General features: G+C 38.2%; 2 protein-coding genes across 3 annotated transcripts in view; one reads left to right on the top strand and one right to left on the bottom strand.

Moving 5' to 3' along the window:
* LOC139952286 (sodium-coupled monocarboxylate transporter 1-like) lies at window positions 1-17079 on the top strand. Of its 2 annotated transcripts, none has more exons than XM_071951367.1 (15): window positions 1-546; window positions 2263-2328; window positions 3243-3294; window positions 4678-4745; window positions 6854-7008; window positions 7528-7671; window positions 8491-8626; window positions 9911-9999; window positions 11844-11956; window positions 12759-12829; window positions 13983-14069; window positions 14481-14650; window positions 15175-15275; window positions 16131-16246; window positions 16877-17079. In XM_071951367.1, the coding sequence occupies exons 1-15, from the start codon at window positions 202-204 to the stop codon at window positions 17066-17068; spliced, it is 1905 nt and encodes a 634-aa protein (XP_071807468.1). In that variant the 5' UTR covers window positions 1-201; the 3' UTR covers window positions 17069-17079. The 2 variants fall into 2 exon arrangements, with proteins under 2 accessions (XP_071807468.1, XP_071807467.1); XM_071951366.1 differs by having other exon boundaries at window positions 16131-16255.
* Window positions 17080-20177: 3098 nt separating this feature from the next.
* LOC139952288 (uncharacterized) overlaps window positions 20178-22668 on the bottom strand; it is a 37408-nt gene continuing 34917 nt past the window's right edge. The window contains exons 21-24 of the mRNA XM_071951374.1: window positions 22047-22234; window positions 21412-21512; window positions 20902-21017; window positions 20178-20316 (exon numbers count right to left, since the gene is read on the bottom strand). Coding sequence (XP_071807475.1) covers window positions 20206-20316; window positions 20902-21017; window positions 21412-21512; window positions 22047-22234 — 516 coding nt within the window. The 3' untranslated portion in view covers window positions 20178-20205. The remainder of the gene's footprint in view (window positions 20317-20901; window positions 21018-21411; window positions 21513-22046; window positions 22235-22668) is intronic.

Below are 22668 nucleotides of genomic sequence, written 5' to 3'. Positions count from 1 at the left end.
GTTTGTCATGACCTTGTGTTCTCACTTAATTTGGAAAGAAATGCCTGGCTACTAGGAGATTCTTTTGAGTTGCTAGTCATTTCAATGTGCAGTGAGTCGGGCATCAGTCTGGGTTTGTTTCAGTACCGTAACGCAGGTACATTTTAAACCAGTCGGGGACGACAAGTTTGCAAGACAATTTAACTCAAAACAAAACTAGCCATGGTTGACGCAGTCAATGTTTTTAGTGTGTGGGATTATGTTGTGTTCAGTTGCATGCTCGCTATATCCTTGTTCATCGGGCTGTATTATGGATGCACCGGGGGAAAGCAGAAAACCACGGCGGAGTTCTTGATGGCAGACCGGAACATGAGTCCCTTCCCAGTGGCGATGTCTCTAGTAGCAAGCTTCATCTCTGCAATCACGGTACTCGGCACGCCAGCTGAGGTTTACATCTATGGCTCCATGTTCTGGCTTTTCGGTGTGTCTTACATTCTGACTGGAATTGTTGTTACTAGGTTATTCCTGCCCGTGTTCTTCCGATTAGAAGTTACCAGCGCAAATGAGGTACGTTGACGGTGTAACAATAAGTTGACTGCGATCAGTTTATGTAGATCATCAAGGTGAACATTATAATAACGTTTTTTTTATGGAGCGCCCATAGTGCGAGGGCCTCGATGCGATTAACAAATAAACAAAACAGAAGCGCTTAAAGAAAAGTAAGCACGAAATAAATACACATAAACCTCTGCTGGGGTATTTTCCCTTTTGTACATTGACTATTTGAAATAGAGGACAATTAAGCAGCCTTATAAAATATAATTGATATGTACTGGAAATGAACATAGTTGGATAATCCCGCATCATTCCCCGGTGTTTGTGAACAAACATATGGATTAATTCCGCTTTTTGTAACTATCCTCCAACTCCGCTCTTTCAGTACAGTAGTGTTTTCTGTGGGCAGAGTGTGGGATTGCAGATTTAGTCTTTATGGACCAAATGAAATGTGCATACAAAGTTATTTACCCGTGATACAATCTGCCTTCCGATCGCACCAAGTATAGGTCCAACATGTAATCTTTTTACTCTGACTGTTTGTATTTTTTTATGTTTTCCTCCCCCCCCCCTTTATTTTTAAACAAATGACCATAATGTAGTACAGCTCTGTTTTTTTTTTTTTTTTTTTCCTGTATCAATATATTTAAGTAAATAAATAAATACATTCATTTTTGTTCCGGGGCTGCCCGGAGGGTTAACGACTGCCGGTAAATGACAGAGGAGAACTAAATGTATATATCGTTATTAAATAAAATTTGTTTTTATACTTACACCGATTTATGTTAGCACTGTATGTCAGTGTTTTCTCGAGTCCTGTGAAAAACAAATATCACAGGCATATTACTCGGGTGGGATTTGAACCCACGACCCTTGCAATTTTAGAGCAGTGTCTTGCCAACCATTGCCCGGTATAGCTGTAGGCAGTTCGAATCCTAGGTTTTGGCAGCGGGTAGCGCAACGATATCAGAGATGTTAAATTTGCATCGGGATAAAGGATTTTAATTGAGAATGATATAGCACTGAGATATAGCACTGAGTAGTAGGTGTACAGCGCTAACACACATCGGTGTTTGGGTAAAAAGCAGAATTCAAATTAAAACTATATTAACGATTTACAATTAATATTAAAAGAAGAAAACAATATTATGTTAACTTGCATTATACCTTGATATTTTGATCTGTTTCTTTTGCCTGAGTGTTTTGTGTACCCTATTACTCCCTGTTTCTTTTGCCTGAGTGTTTTGTGTACCCTATTCCTCCCTGTTTCTTTTGCCTGAGTGTTTTGTGTACCCTATTACTCCCTGTTTCTTTTGCCTGAGTGTTTTGTGTACCCTATTCCTCCTTGTTTCTTTTGCCTGAGTGTTTTGTGTACCCTATTCCTCCCTGTTTCTTTTGCCTGAGTGTTTTGTGTACCCTATTCCTCCCTGTTTCTTTTGCCTGAGTGTTTTGTGTACCCTATTCCTCCCTGTTTCTTTTGCCTGAGTGTTTTGTGTACCCTATTCCTCCCTGTTTCTTTTGCCTGAGTGTTTTGTGTACCCTATTCCTCCTTGTTTCTTTTGCCTGAGTGTTTTGTGTACCCTATTTCTCCCTGTTTCTTTTGCCTGAGTGTTTTGTGTACCCTATTCCTCCTTGTTTATTTTGCCTGAGTGTTTTGTGTACCCTACTACTCCCTGTTTCTTTTGCCTGAATATTTTGTGTACCCTATTCCTCCCTGTTTTGATGCAGTATCTTGAGAAACGGTTCAATAAAGTCGTCCGAGTTGCAGGCACCTTGACTTACTTCATTCAAATGGTATGACAGATTCCTCTAGCAAATGTTGTCTTTATGTTTTAGATTTTACTTTTTAGGTCTGTAGGCATTGTTTTTATTTACGAATTTCATGCATCCGAGGTCCAATTTAAAGCCTACAGGAATTCTTAGTTTCAAGTTTCACAAATTATGACTATAACTTTGAGCTGGAGGTTACTTTTGTTTAACTATGTTGTTCTCACGGCTGTTTCACTGCCAAATAAAGTGCGCCCTCTGTTGACCACTAGTGGTTAGTGAAGAAATGACGTCACTGCATCAAATTCGCGAGCGGAATGGGCGTGGTATGCAGACATACAATTGTTGACGTAGTGGGAGGCTATGAATAAGATTGGTTTTTGATTGGTTAAAGACCTCAAGAAGCAATGAATATTCATATATAGTTTTTTTATTATTTAAAACAGACAAATAACTGGTCCTCAAGCCCCAAGGGCTTGAAAATTAATGGATAAACGAGATTACCAGGTGCATTCACAACGCGGAAAGATTCTACGCAAATTTTTGACTTTTTTTTTCCACTATTCGAAAATCGTTTATATTTTTAAAGATCCGGTGGTTCATGGGTGACGATGATTAACAGTTTACTATTGAACAATTATGTAATCACTGGGAATGTAATCATTTGTGGGACATTGGTAGTATCCGAAAAAATGTGATTTTAAAATCACCATTTTACCATGGCTGAAAGTCTTTTGTGGCTTGTTTTTAACGTCACACGTGTTGTTCTAATTCTGTCACCTCGTGATGAAAGCAGATAGTTATTCCATTTGCAATCTGCGTTTCATTATTACGTTGTGATACCAAAGATGCACTCACCAAATGGAAGCCTTTTTATAGCAAAAAACAATAACAACAGAACAAACACCACATAAACTTGTTATCTTTTCTTTTCACACAAGGTGCTGTACATGGGGATTGTAATATATGCGCCAGCATTGGCATTTAATGCAGGTAATGTTGCTAAGATTTCTTGTTTTTTTTTGCTTTCGATTCCTGAACAGTTCGGCGGTTGAATACAGTTAGATCAAAACTTACCAATCGACCTATCATTTAGACGGGCAAGGAACTGGACACTCGGTAATTACTCAAAATAATTGTTAGCATAAACACTTAGTTGGTAACAAACAATGGATATACGAAATATTTGAATTTGAATTCGAGACCTCCGATTTTTAGATTTTGAGGTCTCGAAATCAAGCATCTGAAAGCACACACCTTGTGCAACAATGGCGTTTTTCTACCATTAACCTCTCGCAACTTCTGGTCTTTAAAAGACTGGTATGTAACAATTACCAATAGTGTTCAGTGTCTTTAAACGACGAGTTGCCAACATCACCACAATGAGATATTTGTGACGTCACACTTTATTTAAAGACACCAGTCACTATTGGTAATTGTCAAACACCTTGTGGTTTTCTTAGAAACTTAGTGGGTTATTATTGGTTTCAAAGATTCACTGAGCTGAGCTATTGGCCCACAAAATGGACTACTGGACTACTGAAAGTAAAGTTTTGCAGACTCTCCTTTTTTACAAAAATGGGGAGGAGGGTAGATCGGATTTTGACAGAGTCTTCTCACTTGGTGTATCTTAACACATGCATAAATCAACAAACCCGTGAAAATTTGAACTCAATTGGTCGTCGAAGTGGCGAGAGTAGGACACAAAACATTTTTGCCACACAAAGTTGTGTGCTTTCAGATGGCTGATTTCGGGACCTAAAAATCTAATTCCGAGGTCTTGACATCAGAAAATTACTTCTTTCTCGAAAATTCCGTTACTTCAAAGGGAGCCGTTTCTCACAATGTTTTAAACTACCAACAGCTCTCCATTGCTTGTTACCAAGTAAGTTGTTATGCTAACAATTATTTTGAATAATTACCAATAGTCATATTTCAGTAATAAATGAGTGGAATGCAAGTTCATATGCAATGTCATTTCTAAAGTTAATATTTGCAATAAAAGAGGGACATACTCAGCTACTCAGCTACAAGGTACTACAAGAAAAGTAACATATATTATATCGTTGCGGGACCCTCTGCCAAAACATAGGATTCAAAATGCCTCTAGCTACCGGGCAACCTCGGTAGTCTAGTTGGTAAGACACTGCTCTAGAATTGCAAGGGTCGTGGGTTCGAATCCCACCCGAGTAATATGCCTGTGATATTTGTTCACAGGGCTCGGGACAATACTGAGTATACAGTGCTAACACACATCGGTGTATGGGTAAAATAGAATAAAAATTTAAATTAGTATTCTTTATCCCCGATGCAAATTTAACATCTATTATACAAGGGACTGGTTATAAATTATATTTTGTTGAATTTGTGTTACAGTGACCAATGTGAACCTATGGGGAATTGTTGTAGTTATAGGAGTGGCTTGTACATTCTACACTACAGTGGTAAGATTTATTCTTTGAATACTAAAGTTTGACATTAACAGTTGTGCATGTAAGGAAAAGTCTCTTATAAAGTCATATTTTTATTTGTGTCACCTCTAAAACATAGTGAATCTTTTTTATGTATACCTTGTTGTTGAAGATAACTTTTCGCCTTATCAATGTTTACAAATCTTATGTTTCGTAAATTTAAAAAATAGGTCGGAAATGCAAAAGGCATGTTCTTATTCTCCGAAAGGTCTCACCGTTGTGAAGCATAATTTTTCCAATTAAAAACATAAACGAGAAACAAAACCAACCCTTCCGGGTGGATCCGGCATCGTGATTAGGCATCGATGGCGTAAGGGTGTGATCGCACGCTTCAAATCAGGAACCGAATGGTGATCGTAAACGCAGAATCATCCGCGATAAGCAGAGTCACTTCGCGCTTTATATGTTTAGTTTAGAAAACACGTCATCAACATGCACAGATTCACGCTAAAATCGTCAGAAAGTGGTCTACCGCAGAGGTGGAGGTATGGGTTACATGATACATGACTAGCGGGATGCCGCGCTTAGCGCGGCACCCCGCTAGATGAGGAGGGTTCTATATAGTGAGTCATGTGCCTTGTTATTTTGAGGGCTCTTTCGTTAACAAAACCCGACGGCCGATTGCTTAATACAAAACGGATTTGGCAAAATGTACCCTGATCCTGACCAAACTGCGTTCTAACAATTTCGTTGCTTCAGAATTTGACCAATGGAATAATCGTTTACAGCTTCAAAACAGCCGTTGATGTTTCACAAAGTTCGTAACCATGAAAGCATACTATTCTTAAACGGTAATTTCATGTACTATTTGAAGGTTTAACTGGCAAAACCTACATATGAAAAGAATCAGTAATGTAATCACTTTCTTCTTGAAAATGGTGCAACTTTTGTGTGTACATACGTTCTGTGTGGGGGATGACATATGGACTGTACCACCAATGCAATGGTACAGAGTTAAATGGAACTAATAAAGTCATTCACAACAATAGGTTGCTGTTTGATGCGTTAAAAAAATGCTTGAAAGTTGGGTAGGCCTATGAGTGACTTAATTATAATAAACACATCTGTAACAGACGCATATATTTTTGTTTCTCATAAAGACTTAATATTTTGTATTTAATACGCAAAATACCCCCCCCCCCCCCCCTGTACAAAATAGTTTATACACAATGCCATACCCCTCTGCGAAACATCAATGAGTCACTCTCTGGAATGTTAATGGTAGTCCGAGGTTGCTACCCACTTCAAACCTAAAGAGGTGGCTTTGTGTGCAGCCTACGGCTTCCCCCTTAGACCAACAGGTGGCCCATATCAAAACCAGACAACCACACATGTAAGGAGATATCGCTCGTGACTCCAGCCAATCAGTTAGAGGGAGTTTGAGTCAAGGTTTTGTAGACTTGCAACCCGACATTTCAATCCAAGATGGCGCGGGTTACGGCTTTAATAGTATAGATACGTTGCTTGACAAGAAGCCAGGGGACTTGCTTCAGAAATGGCGTTGCGCATGATCGTACTTTTGTAGGGCAGTGAATGGCGCAATTCTAGGTGTGCGATGACTCTTTTACTTTGCGACCACTGACAGGTCATCGAAAGATTGTCATCGCTAAATAAATCTTTGTGATGAGTACTGTTAGTTAAATCGTTATCCAAAATCCATCGCTAAGTTGCGATGGATTTTGGATTTAGCGCTCGATTTCGGCGTTTGCGATTATCGCAAAGCGATAGTGAAATCAAACCCAGGGTTATGTGTCCCTCCCTCACACTCTCCTCTTTTTTTCTCACCCTCTTTTTTTCTGATGGAGAAGGGGCCCACGCCCTCCATCGTCAGCAGTTTCCCGGTCTTTCTTGAAACCTCCAAGTTGTATTGATCTGTGTATGATAACATAAAAAAATCCAGCCATCACCACACACATCTCGATACTTAGCTGTTATCATACAGGGATCAATACAACTTGGAGGTTCAAGAAAGACCGGGAAACTGCTGACGATGGAGGATCATAATAATGATTAAAATAAAGATGATTGACGTCGTAATAAATATAACAAGCTTGAAGTTTGTTGTGATTATGTTTGTTTAGGGCGGTATGAAGGCAGTATTGTGGACGGATGTTTTCCAGATGTGTGTGATGATGGCTGGATTCTTAGCTGTTATTATACAGGGATCAATACAACTTGGAGGTTTCAAGAAAGCCTGGGAAATTGCTGACAATGGAGGGCGTATTGACTTCCAGAAGTAGGTTCATCAAATTCATCAAACAATGTTTGTGTGTGTGTTTGTTTCCTCCAAAGTTTTGTATTGGGAAAACGGTTCATAATAATAACAATAAACCGCATTTATACAGCGCATATCACTACCAAGTCCCTACGCGCTGGACAGGAAAAGAAAAACAGGAAAAGAAATACCAATGGAAGAACAAGTAGTAAATAGTGAATTGATGATACTTCAGGCCATTTTTAAATTGCCCAACCGCCGCTGCCATCTTTACACACTGTAGTATGCTATAGTACAGTTCAGCTGCAGCTAAACTTGGAATGACCGAGCCCCGTCAGATGTTGTGACAGGAGTGGACGTGAAGAGAAGGGACTTTGATTTGGAACGTAAATTTCTAGAAGGAATGTATTTGTGAACTAGTTCCGTAGATAAACGTGGGCTGTGCCTTCTAAATAAAGACAAGTGAGCGGAGAATTTCAAACCAAACTCCAGCTTCACTCAAACACATGATAAACCCTAAAGTTAATTTTTGTTTTATAGTATGTTTTCTCCAGATCCAACTATTCGACACACGTTTTGGTCAGTGTGTATTGGAGGCTGTTTTACATGGAGTGCAACGTACGGAGTCAATCAATCACAAGTTCAACGCTACCTGACTGTTGGAAACATGAAGAAGGCTAAAATGTAATTCAGAACGTTGTATGGCGGTAATAGGGAGGTTTCGCATGCAAACGGATACGATTAGTGCGACGGGTATGTCATCATTATGACGTCATACGCTACTCGCTACCCGCTACACGACGTGCAGACGGCACTGATATCCTGCTTGCTACACGTGAGTTCGCAGGCGAATGCGAAAGCGAAGCGAATTTTGGTGTTGCAACAATTGCCCTGCGCCCCTTTTCCCTTTGTGACGCAATGAAATTCGCATCGCACGAAGCATTCGCAGAAAGTATGAACCGGGCTTCAAACGGATAGCTAAACGTATGCGTATGCGTATCCGTTCGCGTGTGAAACATCCCTCTTGTGTCACACGATAAGACATATTAAGGCCGCATTGGCAATAGTTACGGATTAGTTATTAGTTGATACCTAGTTATTAATTTTATATATGAGAGTATTGTTCGTGTGTTCCCATTGTGCAAGGACCACGATCCAAATGGTTCAAGAATTGTTCTGATATAAAAGCGGTAACATTATTAAACAGTTTATATGCTATAGTGTTAACTATTATTAATCATTAAAATGAATCAGTCTTGCTGTGTATCTTGTCGAGACTATTACGTCATTGTAGATAGTTTAACAACAAAAAACCTTGCATAACGTGAAATGCTACGGGGACGCATGTGTAAGCATTCAGATTATTGCTTTCATCCACTTGCCTCATTTGACTTCAATGAAAGCGTTTTTTTTCACACAAGTGAGGGTTCTTATGAGCGTGTGACGCCACATGGAAGGCGTCTATGTAAACATAATAGCATATTGATGTTCTTTCCCATACAGGTCGTTATATCTAGCTACGATTGGAATGGTGATTGTTGTATCATGTGCTTGCTCTGCGGGATTGGTGATGTATTCATACTACTTCACTAAAGGATGTGATCCATTTACATCAGGGCAAGTAGGACAAACCGATCAGGTACATCAATGTTTGCAATCAAAGCGGTATGTGGTTGCATGGACCGATATGTCTTACACACAAACTGAACGTTATAATCATTATTATTTCATCTTGGTAGCAAAGTTCTGGGGGCTTTTTGAGGGCTTGGTGTGACAAGTTTTTACGGGGAACACCAACGCATAGTCATACCATCAAAATATAACACTAACTTATTTGAAACTACAAACATCGTGTACGCATACATAGTGTTGCTGGATGTGATCATTGGCTTCACGATAACTAATTTGACTGCCACCCAAACGATATTGACAACATAGTGAGATTGCCTCGCTAATTGACAGAGCACCATGCCAGCACGTTATCCACAGGTCATTGGTTCAAATCCACCTCTATTAAAAGTGTCCGTGTCCAACCCGAAATCGTTTATAATTTACTCAGCCAGTTTCCCTTGAGTTTAAACAATTGATATTAATTAATATTAATAAATACCTTGGACGGTTTCAAGTCTCTGATTGGTCAAAACCCGGTCACGTGTGAGAGTGTTAACGACCGGCTTTGGAAAATAGCGAAAAAGTGGCCACTAAATCAGCATACATTGTGTAAACCTTGCGCGTTGCACTGTTATCGCACGCTTATTTATATCCCTGTTAGTTTCATTGCAACTTCGCGCACTTACGCGTACGCGCGCTGAAATAGTATCAATTTTGAGTGCGCGCCTGTAACATGTGCGCGCGTATAAACTGGCGCGCGTTTTAATGCACAAGGAACAGCTATCGTCCAATCATTTGCCTCGTTTGACCCCAGTGAAGGCGCTGAACAGATCATTATTTAAAAGAGTCACTGGTCTCAAAGATCAGTAATGTGATTAACGCACGAAAGAGATGGGAACCATCAAAAGCTCAAATATGGCCCCTGAACATGTCTGGAAGTACCGCCGAGAGAAAAGTCACAAAATTTGGACAATTTTAGCCGTTGAATTCGCTAAAAAAGGTGTTTATTAATGGGAATAACAGTGTTCGTACCCGGTCTTCACTGCGTGGTAATGACCTTGGTTGGTGGCTGGCGCTGTTAACGGACCTCGCCTCCGGCTCGGTCCGTTAACAGCGCCAGCCACCAACCCGGTCATTACCACGCAGTGAAGACCGGGTACTCGCACTGTTATTCCCTAATTATAAGCTATATAGCTCATATTAAATAAATAAATGAATAAATATATAATATTTCCTTTAATATTTGTTGCTTTCTTACTGATGTTTGCTTTTCTCGCTGTTTTTGACATGACTGTTGTGGACCGATTTGTAGCTGATTCCGTTTTTTATAATGGAACTCTTCGGATCCTTTCCAGGTCTACCAGGTTTGTTCACATCCTCAGTGTTTTGTGCTGCACTAAGGTAAGTAGCAGTGATTGGTTCTCGTGCCCGCCAACACGTGTTTTTGGTCCAAGACTTCACTATCTCGTAACATAACGTAACATAACGTAACGTAACGTAACGTAACGTAACGTAACGTTACGTTACGCACGAGTTAAACGGCTTTCATTAACCGAACATATTATAAGGTTCAAAGCACCAAAACAACAAGTTAGGACACTTTTTTCAATCAAGTATATTTTTATCACTTATTACTCTGTATTAAGTTATATATCAATGCAAAGCTGAGGTGTTTCTCTTTAAAGTGATACCACATTTGCAATGATGAAAAAGAGACACACTTTGTGTTTAACTGTATGAACAAACGATTGACACTGTAATGCAGTCAAGCACGGGCACTTACTGATCTTAATTCACTTGCAATTACCCAAACAAGGTGTTTTTCAAGAGATGGGGGTAATTATGTATGGTGTTCTCACTGGTGCAAGTTTTTGTATAAACCATTATGGTTCTTAAGCTTGACCGGTTTGATTAATGATCATTACCTATTGACTGTTAAATACAGATAGCGGTAATTTTTGCACATTTGATTTGTGACTTTGCCTCATTGTTATTCATGTAGCAAATTTTAGCAACATGTCACCAAAGCAAATAAGGCACCATTTTAAAGAAGAACACCTCAACTTTGCATTGATCTATAACTTAAAGGCAGTGGACACTATTGGTAATTACTCAAAATAATTATTATCATAAAACCTTTCTTGACTACGAGTAATGGGGAGAGGTTGATAGTATAAAACATTGTGAGAAACAGCTCCCTCTGGAGTGATGTAGTTTTTGAGAAAGAATTAATTTTCCACGAATTTGATTTCGAGACCTCAGATTTAGAATTTGAGGTCTCGAAATCAAGCATCTAAACGCACACAACTTCGTGTTACAAGGGTGTTTTTTCTTTCATGATTATCTCGCAAGTTCGATGACCGTTTGAGCTCAAATTTTCACAGGTTTGTTATTTTATGCATATGTTGAGATACACCAACTGTGAAGGCTGGTCTTTGACAATTACCAATGTTTGCCATGCTTTTAATACAAACACAGTAATACATTATAAAAAATACTTGATTGAAAAAAGTTTCCTAAATTGTTGTGAGCAGTTTAGTTGAACTGATATTATGAAAGCTTGACTTCAAAAAGCTTTTATCTTTTTGTTAAACGGCGTTTTCTTCGATTGGTATAATACTTGTCCCGATTTCACAAAGCTGCTAAGGCACACAAATAAGCCAATCATAACACAAATTATGCTTTCAAGGAAAAGGTTACCAGCCAACAGCCATATCCGTGTGTAGTTTGTGACTGGTATCCTGCTCATTGCTGCTTAGAATGTGTCAAGCAATATTTATGTTTTATAGCAGCTCGATTAAATTGGACCCAGCTATACGGCCGTGTGTTTCAGTTCGTAGTTTCGACACATAGGGCCATAATAACCGATTGCGGATTGTTTCCATAGATAATTACCCATCATTTATTTATTTGGTTTCCCTTCTACAGGCCATAGCACACTAGGTAAAGTTGCATACATACGATTGGAGACATATGACATGACTGTGTATGTTGACCATGCATGGAGGGAATATACCTTTTATAAGGCCTAAATATTATAAAAGACGTAAATTACTAGTCCTGTTCGTTTCCTTCCGTAAAACGTTATGTTGTTGTTTTTATTTGACGTGGATAATTAAAGCTTTAAAACTTGACAAATCAAGTTTCATATAATGATGTGAAATGTATGAAACTTCCCATTATAAGAACAGAGTTATAGCTCATTAAACATAATTTACTACCGTGTCCATTTGTTGTTGCTTCAGTACCGTATCATCTGGGCTCAACTCTCTGGCAGCCGTGACGGCAGAAGACTTGGTCAGGCCATGCTTTAAGAAAATGAGTGAAGAAACGTTCACCAAGATTACCAAAGGAATAGGTGAGTTTTAAAGCTTGCCATCCTGACGTTACATTTTTATTTTATTTGTACATTTAAATTAATCTGTAAAATGAAAAACATGCCATCAAGTTAGTATCGCCGAGATATAATATTACATGATTTTAGTTTATGGGATGTCTGAGAGTTACGGGGGTCTGGAAGTGGTATCCCCTTTATTAAAATTATGAAATATTATCTCAGGGGTGGATTTCACAAAGGTAGTCCTAACTTAGGACTAGTCCTAGGCAATGCTAGGAGATAGGACCAGTCCTAAGTTAGGACCAGTAACTCATCCTAACTTAGGACTGGTCCTATATCTTAGCATTGCCTAGGACTAGTCCTAAGTTAGGACTACCTTTGTGAAATCCACCCCTGGATACGTATATCTATGCAACAATGATATCTCGGGTACATTGGAATTGCGAGTTTTCTAATGTATTTTATGTACGGAGGTTGCCACCCCCCCCCCCCCCCGAGTGGAATTATGAAATATTTATATTTGGATATATATCTATTTGCGACAAGAGTATATCGCGAATCTCGGGATAGCATCATACTCTTTGACAACATTGAGTATCTGATAATAACTGTCAGATCAAGACGTCCAGTTATTTACATGATGCCACTAACCCGAGATTGTTATCTTGGAAAGTCTGCATACCTATTTCGTGACTTAATGATAAATTATGTGTGAAGTTAACATCATACTTTTAAAATCTTGATTTGTTTAAGATCTCAAAACAGTGGATAAAACTGAGAGCTCAGTCGTTGATTTGTATTTGTTATATTATATTTATTTTAGCGATGGCATTTGGTTTGCTGAGTATCTTAGTTGCGTATATCGTGTCCCTCGTCAACCAAGGCATCTTACAGGTCAGAGCAATCAAATGTATTAATTTATTTGTTGTTTATTCAAATTGATATTGTATTTTCTTAATGTTTACGCTGATTATGGGGGTCATACATTGGTTGTTGTCAACGTTGTTAATTTATGTTAAGGAGAATGGCCAAGAAAGTGTAGATTCGTGAATAGAATGTACGAGCCGAAGGCGAAACACTGTATTCACGAATCTACACTCTAGAGTCTGTTCTCTGACTTAAACTATTTCCCCCATACATTGTTTATGTAACAGTTTCGATGAATTGGACTTCTTAGAAGTAAGCAACACTATAAATAATCTGTATGATTGCGTATACTTGTCAAACGATGGTTGGTCATAATTTCTATAACTATTTTACAAAATATACAGAGGCAAACTTTGTGGCTGCAAAATTATCGAGTATTACACATCCAGTTTGCTGAGCTTACAATAAATTATGTGACTAAAAGTGATTTCTTTAAACTGAAAATGTTTTTGTAATTTGAAAGATATTTTTAGCATACGTTTAGTTGCAGTTTATGCCATCTTGCAGCTTGGAAAGACAGTCATTTTCAATTAAAAAGAAACCGTAAATAAAATTAGTAAACTTGCGGGTAGCAAACATGTGTAAGTCTCTTAGGGTGAGTGTTGGCTCTGAAAAAAGCCGGTTCGGTGTCGACGTTTCGAACAGTATACTCTGCTCGTCTTTAAGAGAACGAGCAAGATTTATTTACAGTTTCTTCTCATATCTCCACACCATGCAAAGCTTCAAACAATACTTAGTCATTTTCAAGTTGAACCATTTACTTAAGTTTGTAATGAATCTGCACTCAACTGTAAATTATGTTACGAATCTACACTTAAGTTGTAGATTCGGAAAAATAATCCACACTTTCAACAATGGAGTGACGTCACATAAATAGTTTAAAGGTCAAATAAACGCCAATTAAAAAATAAAAGTCACCTGTAATGAAAGTTTCGGCCGATTATGGTGTCTTTTGTTGAAAACAGAAAAAGACAAAAAAAAAAAAATACAATCGTCGAATCATTTTGGATCTACACAAACTTGTTCAGCTTCGTGTATACTAATTAAACAAAATTAGTTTATCATTAGTTTGTTAATGTTCACTTTGCCTTTTAATCATGATGGTGTGGTTATTTTGTAGTTGGCTTTGAGTCTCTTTGGTATGACTGGTGGTCCTTTAATGGGTGTCTTTAGTCTCGGAATGTTTTTCCCACATTCCAACTCAAAGGTGAGTGTAAAAACTTGACTTGTTGTACTTTGTTGATGTTGTACTTTGCAAACAAACTGTATTTTGTTTATCATACCGTTCACACAGTAGAGCTGATTCTATACCTTCATTACAAACCGTACAGCTAAAACCAGACGCATGTTTTAAATCCGATCGTTTAACCCGCAGAGATTGTATCTTCATACACAACAGACAATCTGGTGGGACGTACGGGCCAATAAGTAACTTTCACCCTACTGAATAATACCAATTTGATCAATGCATGCTAAGTTTTTAATCAAAGGGACACCACAACATGCTTCCAAGTAAAACATTCATGACAAGTTGATATGAAAAAAGGTGAAAAGTAATTTTAGTGTTCTCGGACAACGGACTGATTATCACAAACTGCTCCTTATTAAATTGAAAAAGGGAGCTGTGATTGGTTTGATGTGTGGGCTTGGATGTGCATTCTGGATAGGAATTGGCTCTCAGCTTTACCCTCCAGAGGTCTACAAACCAGACCTCATCACCGATAATTGTGTCTGTAACGTCACGTGTTCCTGGAACATAACTGTGACGTCATCACCCGAGGAACCGAGGTGAGTCCAATTATTCATTAAAGGCTATTAGCAATTTGCAGGCAGAAATTATTACCGACATTAAGATTCGTTTATTTTCTAAATTATCAAAAATATAAAGTCATTGTAGCTCAAGAGCGATCAGTTTCAATAATACAATTTTACAGTAAAGATATACCATAAGCACAAGCTGAAAACAAAGGGAATACCTTAAAGGGATCCAATTTAGAAGCAAAGGACGTGCATTTCGCAATCAGACAACGAGTAATAAACACACAACTTATGTTGTCTCTTTTCATTCGTTTCTGGCACTGCATTGTAATGTTACTCATGTTTTGTTTGTAAATCTGTGCGCATAATACAAAAGAAAGTCTCCCCCCTCAACAATTCGTCATAACATCGCAAGGTAAAACATTTTACCAATACAACTTTAAAAAAAACAGGGGGGGGGGGACACACTTGCTTTTGTGGATGTGTTTAGATCCACAACTTAATCAGTAATTATAGGAAGCTTCTTGTTGCATTGTTTCTTTATCTTTTTGAAGACCCAAAATAGCTGGTCTCTACAGTCTGTCGTATGCTTGGTACAGCTGCACCTATTGGTTGATTACCGTTGTTGTTGGTCTTCTTGTTAGCTTTATTACTGGTAAGTAGTTCATTCATGGAAATTTAAAGGAACACGTTGCCTTTGATCGGACGAGTTGGTCTATAAAAAGCGTTTGAAACCGTTTGCTATGAAATGCATATGGTTAGAAAGATGTGTTAAAAGTAGAATATAATGATCCACACAAGTATCACTCAAAATTGCACGGTTTTCATTTTACGTCGCGAACTAAAACGGTCGGCCATTTATGGGAGTCAAATTTTTAAATGGCCGACCGTGTTTGTCGACGAGGCAAAACGAAAACCACGCAATTTCGAGGCATGTTTGTGCGGATCAATGTATTCCACTTTTACAACATCTTTCTAACCATACCGATTTTACAAAAAGCGATACAGAACGCTTTTCAAAGACCAACTCGACCGATCCAAGGCAACGTGTTCCTTTAAACTCTTACACCTTCCGTTAGAGTTAAATTTATATATACTATGTTCATGGATGCATCTGAAGAAGGTCAGGTTTGGATCGAAAGCTAAGACCATCTACACTACTCATATTATGTAATCCGAGTTGCTTGACATTGTTGTATACATGCACTGGAAACTGTGGGTAATTACTTAAAATAAATGTTAATCTAAAAACTTACTTTGTGATGAGCAATAGTTTACACATTGTGAGAAACAGCTAGCTGTAATTTAATTGTTTAGATGTAATTTTTTAGATAGTTTCTCATTCCATTTAAATGCCCTTAGCATTTTATTATGCATCTGAAAGCGCACACATTTGTGTAACAAGGTTGTTTTTCATTATTGTCTTGTTCAATCAATATGAGCCCAAATTGTCAAAAGTGCCCTCTTGAGCTGCAGATAGTTTGAATGCATTGATTTTCATTTACACCAGGTGCTGAGAGACGTGAGGATATCGAACCAGCTCTAAAGCAGCATATTGCTGATGCGTGTTACTGCTGTCTACCAGAGTCAATTAAGAAACCAATGCGATGTGGCGACGACAAGCTCGTAATACAAGTCAATATTATTTCATTTGAAAACATCAATCAATTAACAAATTAAAGAATTAATCTGCAAAAGTTATACACACTCATAACGCTCAGCTTCCTCCAGAAGATGATCAGAGCATACTGTTCGAAACGTCGAGTTGAAACCAACGGTTCTTTTCAGAACCACCCCAACTCATTAGAGATAGTCATTACATGGTGTTACCGCAAACCTTTATATATCGTATTTCCACCATGCAGAGTTTCAAATCCTACACACTCATAATAGTATCGTTACTTTTTTTCAACAAATTCAATTCGTTTCCTGTGGCATGGTTATCGGATCATTACGAACCGTAACGCAAAAACCATAAGCTAAAATCCCAACACAACCATGCAAGCTATTTTGTGTCTTTAAAATTGATGTCCATTTTGGATTGATGTCCATTTCGGATTATCCTGATAACTTGAATTTTCACTCAGATTTAGCTGGTCTAAAAAAGTGTCTCGATTATGGTTCAGTTTGCTCAATCTACCCCGATCGGGGTCTGGTTCCTTTGACCTCCATACAAGCTTATCATTGTGTTATTTGGATGTTGTAAATAGATATTACCAGAATTGTTCAATTTCCCCCCATTTTGTTGTCTTCTAGGAAGATGATGACTACAAGGATCCAGACGATAAAAACATCTATTGTGTCCAAGAAGATGAGATCAAAATTGCAAGCGATTTCAGTTCAATGCAGGAAATGGGTACACAGACGTATAAACCACACTCGGACCTAGCCGGAGTATACAACAACGAATCATATAAGAGTAATGAAGGTACTTTGACGGAACTGTAGCTTGCTGTAAATTATAATGGTGATCTTTCCATGATGTGGCCTTACTAAATAGGCGATAGTATCGTGCTTAACTTTGATCGAGCGTGCACTTCATTAGTGACCGAATTGACTTTCAAATCAAATAATTTATTATGCCAGGACAAATGGTTCAAATGTAACTCCTTGTAGCGATTGACGTGAATCAACTAGAACCCAATCGAGCGTTTGGGGTTAGAAAAGAGTAAAGTATCTTCTTAACTATGCAAGTTTGTACTACTGTTATAGTAAATAATTATGTTGCATGAAACGTCAATGATGTACGACCAATAAAACCAAAATGTGGTATGATCTTTTTTTTTTCAATTTTAATAAAACAAGATTGATATTTCACTTAAAATAATAAGTAAAGAGAGTTACAAAGAAGGCTGTATATTATGCAAACTGCACCAAATTTATTGTTTTAGCTAAAATATGTATAACATAAAACTACACTAACTAAATAAGTTAAAGAACATCTCTTATTGCAATGTTGCAATAATTCCAAATCATATCCCAATTGAACATTTATACCAAAATATAGAAGCAGGAATGAGGAAAACTCCTGATAAATTACACATGTTTTCTTAGTAGCCTCCTTTCTAACACAGCAACAAATCAAAAACACGAACTGCAATTAAAATAAACTTTTAAAATATATTATAAAACAAACTCAAAATTTTTATCTCAGAACTTGCCCGTGGCATGTAAAAGCAAATTGTATGCCATTGTAACACTTTTTTAAACTACCGTAAATAGTTTTTCCCCCTAACTTTTTATATTAGTTCTAAATCAAATTGCTGTACATGTTTGTCAGATATATCAGGTAGCGCTGAATATTTGTTATTAGCCGTAGGTTAATTAATGTGTTTAGATAATGTCAGTCTCAGATCATGTTGGTCCTCAGCAACTGAATTTAGTAAGTTAATCACAACTTTGTAGTTTTATGGTATTACGACACAGGAGAAAAGCCAACGGAAAAGGCTCATTCATCCACACGATCACTTCACGCAATGCAGCTTGCATCCAGCTCTACCTCATGGGACACCTCTTTCTGGATGCACATATTCATCAGCACAAGGTGCCTGTCGTGACGCCATTAAAGCCATTATACACTTTCGGTCGAGAAAAAAAAAGTTCACATTTAACTTACAGGGTTTACAGATGGTAATGGTGAAATACTTCTCTTGAAATATTGTTTCATAATATGCTTTATAGTATAAGAAAACATTAAAACAATATCAATTCTCGATATTGAGAATTACGGATTTATTTTAAACACATGTCATGACACGGCGAAACGTGCGGAGAGCAAGGGTGGGTTTCCCGTTATTTTCACAGTTTGTTATTTTATAATAGAAGTTGTGATACACGAAGTGTGGGCCTTGAACAATACTGTTTACCGAAAGTGTCCAATGGCTTTAAAGTCACCTGGAAGTGGTATTTTGTCAAAATGAAGCTTTTGTCACTAAAATATGTGTTTGATGGGTGGAATATGAAAACAGTTTACTAAGGTTCTAAAAAATTAGTTTCCATTTTATTTACAAATTTAAAAGTAGGCCCGACCCGAGAGGGCGCTGTTCGTGACGTCAATCGAGGCGCGATATTTGAAGAGAAAATGTGTAGTCTGGCCCCGTGCACTACGTCTGTGTAACTGATCGGTATGATGCACACGTACAGAACTGTGGTCACGAGCAGACTGCACGCACCGTTTGCCTGCTGTGCGGACGGTTCACTCGGATTACCCAGCACGGTGAATCGCATGCCGTGCCAACACAAGATAGTGACGCTTGGCGCAAGCTAAAATTATGCCCTAACAATTGAAACAATACCCGATTTTTTGTTCTCTTTAGGCAAATACTCTTTATAGGTTCGTCACGTCTTTCAGGTACCTTCTTCGACTTCCCAGTAACTGGAAAAAATATTGGGATATGGTATTCCGGACTCTTGAGGCACGACGTATCGAAGTGTTTGCTGCATAGCGCTTGAAAAGACGTCGGACCGGACCACTTTGCAAACTGATCCCATCTTTAGTTGTTTTGCTTAATCCGGCAGCAATATACGTGGTCAACATTGCAAAAACGCAAGAAATACACCTTTTTCGAAACGGACAAACTCACGACTAGGACTTGCATGTACTTGCACGTACGAATGTTCGATGTTCGATCGAGGCAAAGTCAGCCTCGATTGACGTCACAAAAGGGGTAGGCGGAGTCCGCCCCAAACAACTTTATTTATTGTTTAAACATATAAATCGTTAAAAACAATTACTCAAAAAATCGTTTTATTATTCATAAACATTATACTCTAATGTTTGAAGAAGAAAAATATATATATTTCCAGGTGCTTTTAAACGATAAACACACTCGCTTACATTGGAGTGAACGTAAGCCCTTTCAAGTGGTACACAACTTCAGATATACGCTAGTCGAAACGTTGAGACCAATAACTTGCTCCAGTGCAGTTAATAACGATCGTTAAGCCAAATTCCTAAGTACTTCAGACAGTTTCGCTCTTACTATTGGGGGTGTTTAAACGGTCGATAATGACCAGCTTGAGCTCTGTTTATAACCGTGTGTAGTCGGATACTACGCGCTTGTCTCGGTGCAAGGCGTTTCTTGTTACGGGCAATGCGGGAACTGTCGGCGAGTTGGCCGCGCTGTGTGTGAAAGGAAAACGAGAACGTCTTACACCAAGACTATACGCGCACGAACGGAACCGGAACTGTCGAAAATAGGCGTCACAGTCATAACAATGCAACACATGGACGTCGTACATGTACATACAGAGCTCAAGCACGTCGGAAAGGGATAAGTTTTACAGAGTTTCTTACTTATATACGTCTTTTAACAAACAAAGGCATTTATGAATGGGAATAAAAGAGTAGTAACTCGTTCTTAAACGGCCGATTAAAACCTTGCAGGGTCGTTGCCGTGTAATAAATAACGCGGCAACGACCCTGCCTGTTTTTAACGGCCGTTAAGTAACTCGTCGCTGTCCCTTTATTCACTATAGTAGTCCCAGCCGATTTTCCACCTCCCGCTCGGGAACTTGTTTAAAAGCAGGACAGTTCTTTTCAAACTATCTCTAGAATGTCTGGAAAAGTTATTAGGGGTTTTTTGTTATTCCCTTTTCCCTCCATATTCCGCCATCGCAACATCGGTATTATCGATGTATCGATCTTCACGGTCGCCTCCCACAATTGATTCTCGATCGTCTTCATCGTAGTGAACCTGACATAATCAACACAAAATGACAGAAAATTGTATTAACCGGGGATGAGATTGTTCAGACTTTTGGCTGAATTCAAGCTTTTTATGTCGGCCTGGTACTGAAAATCAGACAATATTTTGTTCCACAAAAAATAAATCTTGCTCATTGGTCTACGTCTCTAGTGCTTTGAATACTGTTTCCAAAAGCTCCTTTGAATGTATAACCCCAGTGGTTACCAAAGGGTAGAAATGGCATCACCCTTGAATTTGTATCTAAGTTTCAGACTTTTTCAAATGACTCTCGACCCTGGTTAACAAAGTGAGGTTTCAATAAACATGAGAAATGCAAATGGCGGTAAATCATTGGCACTTAAAATAAAAGACTATGTTTCGCTTTTGTAAGTAGGCCCTATGTGGTTACACCGATTTAAACATGGGAGGATTTCAAGGCTTGTCTAAACTATTTTTCAAATCAACCCCAGAAACTTTTACTGACTCCAATGTTTAAAATGACACTCTTTTAGAAAATTCAAGGTAAATCACTTTTTATATTCGATTAGTTTTTTGTATGAAAACTTCATCAAAACTTAAAGGCAAAATACTCACCAATTTATCATCACAACATCGTACTGGTTTCTTGCATGCTTCAGGCAGGAAACAACACAGGCCATCCGCACAATGTTGCGTCAAATTCGTATCTCTATTAGCTCTCTTTCCTCGACCTGTTTAAGTTTAAACAAAATATTAGTGGTCAAACGTGTGTGTGGTCCCTTAATATAGCCCGAGCCCTAAATGTCGCCTGACCTAAACGTGTCATTGGTATCGTTCACCTTGTGTGAGGGCAATAGCTATGATAGTATGAGCCAGGCAATCAAGATTGCGTGCGTCAAGAACAAGGTAGTCTTAAAACGCGAACAGTTGGACAACTGTTTATCATTGCACCTGAAGGTAGGGAATAACTTTGGTATTGACTTAAACATTTAAGGACCACGGCAACTTGGGCAGTAAGAAGCACTGCAGCTTTGAAAGCTCCACTATGACTTTTAACGCGTTTTCTAAATGTGAATTTCAATAAATACATAATCTGAATGTAAAACTATAACTAAGGTTACTTACCTGTTATAAGACTTACAATAAGCCCAACGATGACCGTTACAAAGCAGTAAACAAAGGTATACCAGGTGTAGGAAAGAGAATATAGGCCTGCAATTGCCGGTCTAAAGAAATCATGTTAGAAACATAAAATAAAGAATTAGCAAAGTTTTCCCTGCATGTGTTTGGTACTACAGTTTTTCTAAACCCTAATAGGCTTACTTTCATAAATATATATATATATTTATTGCAACACAGTCTTTATTTTGTAATTTTTTGTTACATGTTTGTCTCATCTCACTGTTTGTGGGTTTTTCTGTCAAGGCTGTCTTCTGTAAGCCTTGGCTTCATCTGACAGCCTCACACTTTCTTTATTTTGGTTTACAAAGATTAACTGTTTTCCCACCTTCCTCTGTGCGTACGATTTTGTTTTTGTCTGTAATATTTTGTATAGCCTATATCATGAGAAGAGATGAAATAAATGTTGACCTGAATTGAAAATCCACCTGCTTTGACTTTAAAACCAGTCTGCACGGAGTCCCTTAAGGGACATGTGAGGAAAAGTTGACCACTCAGGTAAACGGTGAGACAGGTTGTATGGACGCTGGATACATTTGTACAGTTAAAACGTCATCTGTAACAGCGTATTGTGGTATTACCTTTCCTGTATAATTGCTGGCATCTCTGTCATGTTTGAGATCATCATAGTAACTTGTGAGGTTGTAGTAAGATTACAGCCAGAGATGTTCAGATGTAGACTGTTGGATACTGGTGGGTAAATAAAGATGGCGCCTATTCCAACCCAGAATGCGAAAGCCAATCCACTGATTAATCCAACCAATGCACCCTTTACATAGACCAAAGGAAAATAAAGGACTGTGAGTGTTATTTATAGGCACTTGGCACGTTTGGTAATTGTCAAAAACCAGTAATCTTATGATGTACCCCAACATATTATGCATAAAATAACAAAGCTGTGGACATTTTGGATTAAGTGGTCATCAAGGTTGCAAGAAAATGATGAAAAAAAAAAAAAAAAACTTGTTGAACAAATTAGAAGTGTGTGTTTATTCATGTAGAATTTAATGGCTTCAGCTGAAGTCTTTTAATTGAGTGAGAAAATACATACTTCAGAGGGAGCCGTTTCTCACAATGTTATATACTATCAACAGCTCTCCGTTGCTCGTTACCAAGTAAGTTTTTATATTAATACATTTTGAGTAACTGCCAAACGTGTTCTTGCTGGATAACATAGCCAAATTGTACTTGTTATTTTGTATA

The sequence above is a fragment of the Asterias amurensis genome, chromosome 20, assembly GCF_032118995.1.
Source record: "Asterias amurensis chromosome 20, ASM3211899v1".
Classification (NCBI taxonomy): domain Eukaryota; kingdom Metazoa; phylum Echinodermata; class Asteroidea; order Forcipulatida; family Asteriidae; genus Asterias; species Asterias amurensis.
Note: the sequence above shows the minus strand (reverse complement) of the source record. Positions and strands in the feature narration are given on the sequence as shown.